Here is a 10,291-nt window from a genome sequence, read left to right as displayed (position 1 = left end):
GAATATTTAGTAGTAAAGAAATTTCATGGATGGACTTGCTGCACAACTGACAACCCATCACAGTACCACACTTGAGTTTACTGAGCTCCCGAGAGCGACCCATTTTACAAATGTTTGTATAAGCAGTCTGCATGCCTAGGTGCTTTATTTTATACATCTGTGGCCATGAAGGCGATTGGTACACCTGAATCCAATGATTTGGAGAGGTGTCCCAATACTTTTGGCAATATAGTGTACCTTCCACCCACTTTCTATACAATATGATTTATCAATCTTCTTTAGATCTCCCATCAGCTATATAGTACAAGGGCCATAGATTGTTCAGGTGTGTTCTATTCCATAGTTCTGGTAAATCTAAATGAAAACTACAATCAGTGCATGGCCATCTTTATACAAGTGCATAGGTGGGAGTGGACAGATACTGTTTGCCATGCCCAATTCACATCTCCACGTAGCAAAAAACTCATTCCTGCATGAGTCTTTCACTCGTCCTGCATAGGGCAGGCCATTCTTTTAAATGGGCTACCCTACATGCAACTATTTCCCCAGAATTATTTTTTTGAGAAGTATGGTGCATTTGCCACACTTGGGGTGCCTTTAACGCGTAATGTCAAACATGGTGCACATTTGCAGCGTTTCTGAAACGCATGGAAAAGAATGTATTTTCTCTGCAGTTTGCCATTGCACCTTCATGCCCCATTCACACCTAGACTAGCAGAACATGCTTTTTAGCTCATTTTTCTAGTGATACATATAGGGCAGCCTATTGCTTTCAATGGGCTGTGCTACATGTGGCAAGATAGCACATGGGACATTGTTGCATGGTGTAAGATGCATGTTTTTACTGTGTTTTGCTGCATTTGTCACTTTTTTTCATGTGGCAAAATTAAACGTTTACTTCTGTTTGAAGTTTCATTAAATGACACAGGGGTGGCCCATGAGCTGCATGCAGCCTGAGCCCATCAGTGCTGGGGAAGCCAAGCAAATGCAGCTGTGGGTAGATGCGGTGAAAAAAGTGGCGTGTGCCAATGAGGGCAGCTGGTTAACTACTGTACTTCACTGGTTTTTCTGTCTTGAATCCACATATCAGAATAAAAACAAACTTGGTTTTCTGCAACCAAGGAAACACACAATTTGGGGTAGGGTGGAAGGACAGGACTTTGCCTTTAAGGTATTCAGGCAACCAGACCGATACTGCAGTTATCTGAATCCAATAGCCTCAACAATTCTATTTGCATGGGGGGGAAACCACAACAAAATCTGCATGTTAGCCCAATACATCTCATCCCATTGTCCTAGCAATGCTGTTTGCATGTGCAGACATTGCATTATTCTCAGAAACTTCTTGCCCATTCATGGTAATACAAAGAAACAGATTTTACTAGGGGTTTATAATCACATTCTGCTCAATTTACATACCTGCTATAAAAAATTTTCACACATACAATTGTCATTTCATTTTGGTGAGCTAGCCCCTTTTATCATGTTTAACCCAAGATCAAGAATTAAATGCATTCATTCCAGGATTCCCTGCACATAATTCAGCTTTAGCCTGGGTTCACACTGACGCAGTCCGGAATTTGCAGCGCTGTGTGCCAATTCCGCACCGCATCAGAATCTCACCCCATTCATACAAACCGCTGCGGGTGTGTTAACACCCTGAAATCAGTCCGCAAAACGCAGCATTGGATTGCGTAGGCATCAATACCCATGTGATCTGATTCTAGTGCGGACCAAAAAAAAAAAAAAAGGGGGTCCTGCACCTTTTTTGGCGTGGGACGATTACAGCCATACAAAATATATGGCTCCAATTGCACCACACAAATCGCATGTGATTTGCACAGGAATGCAGTGCGGTTCCTGTGCAAATCACACGTGATTTACCGCACTGCATATATGCGAACCCTGGCTGAGAGAACAGCAGAAAAACTCCCACTCAAAGCCAGACCAAAGACAATGGGGTCCAAGTGCCCATATTAGGGCTTTCAGGGCTTCTCGTCAAACATCCCAGGCTGTTTAGATATCTGTATTTTGGTACCTGTGCCTAATGCAACACCACAATAAGCACACAAGCGAATTCATAAAAATAGTTTTATTAAAATTTAAAAAAAAAAAAAAATTGGATTCCTTCAGCACCTAAAAATAAACAAAAAAAAAAATTAGGCTTCTGTTTCAGTTAAATATGAAAGTGTTTCAGCAAATTCTAAAACCGCTTTCCTAAAAGCGGCTTTCAGCAGGATTGAAAGAACTTTTAAAAAAGCATATCCTACCAGTCATTTGGCTACATTCACTTTAAATATCCTCTATTTTCACCTTCCAACAACACTAGCATCCAAGAGTGGCTGCACTCCCCAGTACTGTTTTCTAAGACTGTTTCAGGAGAACTGTGTGCTTCAGTCATCTTTTAGCGTTGTACCCATATCACTTTCTGGCTTTAGAACATTGCCACCTACCACCTTTAAGGCATTCAGCCCAAGCAAACTGAGAACAATGCTAACTGAAAGGGGGGTGTTGGACTGTATCAAAAAGGCAGGGATGTCCAGAGGTAGGAGTACAGAAAACTGACCACTGGTTTTAGCCCATAAATGGGCTTTCAGTTTTAGGAGAGCAGTTTCTGTGGAGTATCAAACACTAAATCCATACTGAAGGGGATCAAAAGTTTGGTCTTTGAAGTGGTAGTACAGGCATTCAAGAAGTTGAGCAAAAAGGGGAGCAAGGAGATGGGCCACAGGTTAAGATTGGTGGGATCCAGTTTAAGTATGGGGGTGACTAGTGCACGGTTTGGAAGTTGGGGGAAGATGCCAGAAGTGATTGAAGATGTAAAGTTAAGAGTATAGGAAAGCCAGGAGGGCGACTATAGTATTTGTGAGGGAATAGAGTCCAGGGGTCAAGCAGACATTAGAAAAACATTTAGCAACCTCAGCTATTGTAGGTGTACGGGAGATATCTAAATTTTATCAATCTTATTTTTGAAATGATTGCCAATCTCCTGGGCAGTGAATGAGAAGGCAGTGGAAGACAAATTAGAGTTAGACCCCATCTAACGGATTGGATTCCAGTCAAGTGTAAACAGACCAGCAGCTCATTTACATCCAACCACCAATAGAGAGCAGACCTAGTCTCCGTCCACTCTGCATAAGCAGTGCAGACATGGACCAGCCATCTGGTTGCTCAGCAGACATATCCCTGCTGAGCAAGTGGACAGTAATAGTGCCCACCCTGTGTGTAAGCGGCCTGGATATGTAATGAGTCTGCTTGGCAATATGGAGCCAAGAGTTGGAGGGCAGATTTATATTGGCTGAAGTCTCTGAAGTTCAGTCTTAAGCCACAGACGCTCAAGAGTGCAGCTATGTTTTTTTTTTTTTGCCAAGTTCAGGTACACTTTAGCATTTTATCCCTAAAAAACATTTTTGGTTATACTTCTGTTTTGGACCAACATTTGTTCTCCTGAGATCTGGAGTCAACTCAGATGGTATAGCCAAGCCACATTTAGGAATAGGACAACAGTTTTGGGATTCACATGACTGCCTGATAAATTACATGGCCCCACCTTTTAAAGGCCTTCCCTCCCCAACATGGTGCTATAGTGAGCAGATTAAGAGCTGAATGATCAGTCAGGTGACCACTCGGCTGTCTTAAAGTTGGTGTGGGGGACAACTCTAGTAGCATTGGGAAGGTTTTTTTTTTTTTTTTTTAAAACAAAAAACACACCACAACCCCCCTCTAAAACTATATAGTATTATGAAGACCCCAAACTAGGCCCACTTACCATCAATTCTATTTATAGATGTCACAAATACTGTACAAAACAGCAATCCACCAGCATCAAAAGTGTAGCTGTCATGGTCATCCTGAAACAAGGAAAACACAGGTTTAAAATTGATGCCACTTTTTCAAAAATTAAATAAGATATCTAAGGGAGGGGCTTTTTAAGTCTGGTTCGTGGCTCTTAAGTACTTTATATTTATTTTCTTTGAATTAGAACCTCAGGTAAACAACTGAACATTGGCAAAATACATATATGAACTCTCTCACCCGCCAAAAGTACTCATACAAGCGAACGTTATGGATTTTACACACCTTTGACACTCCACAGCCAGGAAGATCACCGCCCTATTGAAATGCGAGGATACACATGCCCTGTTAAGGCCAGTGGCAGAGGAGACATAGGAAGCTGCATTGCTGGACCAGATGTCACCTACCTGGCTTTGCAGTGTGGCATACTGTGCAAGTCATTATAGTCTAGAATAAATTCCATATTACAAATCCTTTGGCAGGTAGAGCATTCAACACATGTAGCTTGCCTGGACAAATGTTAAGAAGAGCAACTACATGGAGTACTGGTAGCACCTGAAAATAACCAGCAGGTTGTGGACAGATTCTGGGGATATGCTAGATAGAACCAGACTGCTGAATAGCCAAAGAATGCTTGCCAATTATATTGTACGAGCACACCAGTACCAAGTTCAGTGAGCAATCTAACTTTATATGTATCACAGGCACAACATGAGCTTGAGGAAGAGGGATGTGGACATGAGCAAAAGAGTTACCTCAAACTACCGGACTAATTCCGAAAATGAACTAGCCATGAGCAGCTTTCGTCAGGCTCCACAGGATGCACAACACTTGACTTCTCCAAGGAAAATGCAGCTTCTGTACTTAGCAGAGGATTCTCAGAAGGCAACAGTATTGTACTAACATTGCTTTCACTAGCTACAGAATTATAATCTATGCTGTTTTATATATGGCACAACTATACTATAATGCAAACGGTTATAACAGAAGCTACATATTTAATGCAGGATAGCAGGTTGGACATGACAAGTGTAGACAAGAGGAACAACTTGTCAAACCCAAATCTCATTTCAGCTGTAATTCGATTCATCATTAAGAATAGGGGCTGCCATTTATTATTTACTTCTAAAACTGCTACCTGCCTATCCATCAAGCTCAGTTTCAGCATGTGGAAGTCAGAAAATTTAACGAGTATGCTGATCAAGGATGATCTACACTGGCCAAAATGTTTGTTCTAAATAGGAGACTCCCAAGTATTGAAGACAGAAGACCAGCAACTAGCATTTTCAGAAGTCAGCAATGGCAGCCCACAGATCCCTTTCAGGACAGGATTTTAAATGCCATAAGTAACCCTACGGCAAAAAAACATGCACAAAAAGTGTTTATGGTAGGCATGTTAAATGTCTAACTTATTCCACATTTCTATTATGGGCAGAGTGGGAAAGGATTAGACCTGTCTAGTTCTTGCGGTCAAGATGGATTTGCCCTCACATCTGGGAGGTTGTGACAGGAGTAAGTATTGAGGGGAGATGCCAAAAACTGGGGAAGTAAAACCTTCCCCACTCTACCAAACAAAAAAAAAAAAAAAAAAAAAAAAAAAAAAAAAACTTTCCAAAGCGTGTTCAGCTTCACAAAATCTGCAGGTAAACACATAATTGTGATAATTTTCAGTACTAGCTCACAAGCTATCAAAAAGGAGGAAAAAAACCCCGTAACAAAAATGCTTTAATTTCAGTTGTCACAAAGAAACACCTGTTTGAGACTGCGTTAAAACCGCAAATTCCAGCGTGTGTCTTGCATCAAACCCTTGGCAGAGTAACTAGGATTACTGCTCTTACAAGTACCCATTTTTCCCCATTAATAGATTTTCTTTAGATTCAGAATCAAAAACCTTTTTTTCATCTTCAGCAGTAAAAAACCCCAGCAAATTACATATAAAGCCATTTTCACTTGGCAACCAGCAAGTGATTGTCTGTTCAAGGGTTTGCAATACCTTGTTTTCTGCTGTGCATACAGACTGAATATCATGACCTTTATTAACACAACATACAGATAAAATTACTCAAAGGAGGTGACACTTACTCCTAGACCCAATTGCTTCAAAAAGGTCTTCAGCCTGCAGAAGCAGTCAACAAGGGCAGGACTAATAACCCTGCAGACACCACACACACACTGAAGCACCAATATTACATTTTAAAAATCTTTAATACAAGCAATATCAGTTTGACAAAACACTATATAGGTTTGACATACTACTTGCTTTGTGACAAGATTCTCTAAGAAAAAAGGGGGGGGGGGGGGGGGGAAACCCCAAAAAAAGCTTCAATGCATAAAATATACAAAAGCTTGCACATGGCAACCTTGTGTACTACCCATTAAACCCAGGTCTAGAAGAGGGGTGATTGTGAACCCCCAAAAAACAAAAGTTTCCCCTAGAATATTTTGAAAGCCTGAAGAAAAAAAAAAAAAAACTAAAAAAAAAAAAAGTTTGCAAAATCTTTTTTACCCTCCCCACTCAGCCAATATGTGCACAAGGAACTATTCATTTTTTGTGCAATACTTCTAGTTTTAGAGCAAAATCTGGGTTCTATTACACACTTCCTTTTTAAACCAGACTATATTGGCATATAAACATAAAAACCCAAACACTGCAAATGACTCAGTAAAATTGATGGTTTTGATCATTGTTTCTTTTGTGTTTTCAGTTTGCCATGCAGTCCCTCTACAAGCACTTCTGGCAAGTTTACTAAAGCTTTTCCCCCACCTATGTGAAGTCCCACTTCAGTGTTGTGCAGAAGGTAATTTCAGGAGCACGTTTCTTTCAGACTGTCTTTTAATAGGCTTCGTGAAGCCAAAAAGAAAGTAAATACAATTCTGTAACCACTTCAGTACAGTATTCAAATGAAATATTTGTATAAAAAAAGGACAATACAAACAAACAGTTTAAGAACGTCTTGTGACAGATCCATTTGTTCACTTTAGTTATATTAAGGTGGTACAGCTGTCTATTTCAGCGCGCCCAGGCTCTGCACTACCTCGTCACACAAAGAAAAAAAAAAAGAAAAAAAAAAAAGTATTTTCAAAACAAGAAGAGCTCAAAATAAGCTCATGGTTTCAATCCCATGACTATTTACACAACAGCAAGAGATCTAGTAAGACCACGCTGTAGTAGGAGACATACCCATTTACAGGGATGTGAATGCAGAAGCACCACTCCATTTGCTGAGCAAAACCATTTACTGCAGCATGAATCTGCTCATTAACAAACAAGAGCTTCACGTATCTGCAGCCTCAACAGAACAGCAGTATGAAACAAAACAAAAAGTAAACACAAGTGTGCCCCAAGGATAACACCCTTTGAACAGCTGTTCACATTCTACCACAGTGAGGCTGTCGAGATTAACCAAATTTATATAAAAAAAGTGAACACAAGTTGACATACTACACATTATTGATTCAGCGAAGCTCCAAAAATCTTTATAAATACAGCCATTGGAAGGACGATCTTGAGTCAGGAAGGTATTTTACTCGTGTGAGGCTGAGGACAAGAAGCAGGCACAGTTGTAAAGACACTTGAAGCAGTTGTCAGATCCCAGCATTTTACCCCTACGCTAAGCCCAACCCACATAGCCCCAGTGCTAATAGTGTTTGTAGAACTTTTTAAGCCTTGACAAAACATACATAGACATGCATTTGCTGAGCTGCTGAAACTTATTAGCAAGCCCATCCAGATACCACTAGAGTAGAATTAATCCCCCCATAAAATCCTCACATCACACCCCTCTGCCTTGACTTACCATAGCTGTCATAGCTGTCTCTGTAAGAGCTTCCTGAGCGATCACCATAACCTCCTTGACTCCTGCCACTAATAGAAAAATAAATTTAAAAAAAAACCCCCCCAAAACTATAGCAAATACAAGGCACTTTGCTTACTAGAAATAAAAAACAAAAACAAAAAAAAAAAAAAACACAATCTTCACTCAAACATACCTGCCATAATAATCCCGGGATCCGCCACCATAGCCACCACTCCTGTTGTCAAACCGGCTGCTTCCATAACCACGGTCACCACCACCACCTTAAAGCCACAAAAATACGTTAGCCTTTATGTAGCTGCAGAAAGTAAATAAAAGTAATGTGCCATTTTCATATACTCTCCCCTTCCCAAGAGCAGGTACCAACAACTGTCTTACTACCTTTATTAGACAAAAGACTGTCACTTTAGTTTGCTACTTTACCAGGGGCTTTAAAACCCACCCAACTACCATACCCTGACCACTGAGACACTTGATAGGGGCCAAGCCTTCAAGCCAGGCTACTTATAATAAAGTACCCGAGAACACCTGGCTCATTGTAAGATTCTGTACATGATGTGCTTTAAGGTAAACTTAAGCAGCTATACAGCCACCTGATTCACACTTCATATAGTGGGAATGCGCACTTTTTTTTTTAGGGAGATTTACATGCTGCACATATGGCAGCCTATTTGACCAAAAAATTGGTTATAGACAATGCATTACATAACATACAATATAGATATGTACTCTGAAATACTAACAAAATCGTAACACCATCTTAAGGCCAAAGAACTACTGTAGAACATACCACGGCCTCGGCCTCCACGGAAGAACCCTCTTCCTCCAGATGAGCCACCTCTGTAGCCTCCTCTCCTGTCGCTGGGGGACTTTCCAGCCTGATCAACTCGAATCTGACGTCCATCCACGGACTAAAACCAAAATTGAAGAGTTGAAATAAAGTAAAAAGCACACATTTTTTCCTCATTGTAAACTACAAGTGCAATTTGGGGGGGGGGGGGGGGGGCGCTCATACACTGCACTAAAGTACAACTATAAGCTTATAACAGTGGAGAGGGGCTATAACCCATCAGATTTTTTTCCCATCTGCACCCAATTAGGGAGATTTACTCCTGTCCCCTAACCAAAACAAGGAAATCCCTGCAAATTTGGGGAATCCCTTGGAACCCCCCAGAACTAGCATCCTTTGACAATTTTACCCTCTTATGTTTCTGAGGACAAACCACAATGTGGTATTTCCCATCACTTTCAACAATAATGGTAAACAGTACAAAGGCGAATTAGGGCACCAGTGGCAAGAAAAATGTAAAAAAAAAAAAAAAAAGTCTTGCATTTAAAAGGAAACGAGTAAAAAACCCCACAATCTCTCTCAAAAAAAAAAAAAAAAAAAAACTTGCTGAGAAAACTTGAGCAACCGAGAAAATGGTTACACAAGGTGTGCAGATCTGCATTTGATACTATATATAAAATGGTGTAAATTAAATATAAAGATCATGTAGCTCAAAACAAGCCATGTAAAACAATTTTATATTTAAAGAAACAAAAAAATGTCTGCATCACACCATCTTTAAATACAAGGAAAAACCCACACATAGTATATATACTTTTGATTCTAAAAGCCTAAAAACCTCTTGCAAAACATTTTATCTTTGTTTAGATTTCTGTTACTACAAAAGCCCAGACATTCTATTATAATTTCATCCTTTAGTTTAAAAATCTGCAGAAGGCAATCTAACGGTTAAAAACCCTCACCATTCCATTCATCGCCTGCATAGCATCTTTCGCATCTTCTGGATTCTCAAATGTGACAAATCCAAAGCCACGTGATCGCTTGGTCTCCCGATCTTTCACCACAACCACTGGAGAGAATGGAAAACACATTAGTCATTAAAGCTTGGCCACTATATATGGAAAATGTATCAATCATATCTTCATAGAAACTCACCCTCAGAAACTTGTCCATATTTGCAGAACACTTGTTCCAGACTCTGCTCGTTGGTATCAAAGCTGAGCCCTCCAATGAATAGCTTTCCTTCGTCAGATGACATGATGAGATCTGCGGAAAAACAAAATGGCGCCAGCCACTCAGTATAACGTGTTCACAAAATGGCCGCTGAGCAGAGTACGTCATTGTTCTCCACAACCCCTCCCGCTTGTAGTCACCACCCAGTAACAACTGCCGCAGGAAAGATGAAAAGGGAGGAGTAGCTGGGATAACGGGACTATGGAATTAGCCCAGTCGGTTTCCTCAGTGCACCCCATTCCGTCTACAGAAATAGGCGACACCCCATACCACCGCTCTACAGCACAAGGTACAACAGAAAGTGAGAGGACGCTACAAGTCTAAAACCTATATAAATCACAAAACATCAAACACTACACAGCCTTCTCCAGTCCCACCTACCCAAAGCCACCCACCAGCACACACATTACCTTAGCTATTTACAGCGTGCAGATCACTCAAAAAAACAGCAATGCGGAGTGCGCAATGAATGCTGGACGCCCCCTTATATAGACCAGTGTGGCCTCGCCCACCACATGAATAATTCATCACCACGGCGGACTGTACCATATACGTCCGTCTACACATTCTCCTCAAGGTGATCAATGTATTGTTAAGTCAGATATATGGGTAGCGAAATAAATTATCTTTTCATGACTTTTTATTTAAGATAACTCAA

The 10,291-nt window shown here is 40.6% G+C and overlaps 1 protein-coding gene across 2 annotated transcripts; it reads right to left on the bottom strand.

Moving 5' to 3' along the window:
• Window positions 1-2,077: 2,077 nt before the first annotated feature.
• On the bottom strand, window positions 2,078-10,157 carry LOC149468545 (cold-inducible RNA-binding protein B-like). Of its 2 annotated transcripts, XM_089670086.1 has the most exons (8): window positions 10,044-10,157; window positions 9,556-9,666; window positions 9,363-9,469; window positions 8,401-8,521; window positions 7,786-7,873; window positions 7,593-7,660; window positions 3,770-3,851; window positions 2,078-2,136 (listed from the first exon to the last, which is right to left on the bottom strand). In XM_089670086.1, exons 2-7 carry the CDS (start codon window positions 9,656-9,658, stop codon window positions 3,847-3,849), a joined length of 492 nt encoding a protein of 163 aa, XP_089526212.1. In that variant the 5' UTR covers window positions 9,659-9,666; window positions 10,044-10,157; the 3' UTR covers window positions 2,078-2,136; window positions 3,770-3,846. The 2 variants fall into 2 exon arrangements, with proteins under 2 accessions (XP_089526212.1, XP_089526211.1); XM_089670085.1 differs by lacking the exons at window positions 2,078-2,136; window positions 3,770-3,851 and adding an exon at window positions 6,611-7,333.
• Window positions 10,158-10,291: the final 134 nt, after the last annotated feature.

This window comes from Staurois parvus, unplaced genomic scaffold (assembly GCF_062004578.1).
Source record: "Staurois parvus isolate SC_StPar_1 unplaced genomic scaffold, SC_StPar_1.0 ptg000086l, whole genome shotgun sequence".
NCBI lineage: Eukaryota > Metazoa > Chordata > Amphibia > Anura > Ranidae > Staurois > Staurois parvus.
The sequence above is the reverse complement of the archived record's forward strand: the minus strand, read 5'-3'. Positions and strand labels throughout refer to the sequence as shown.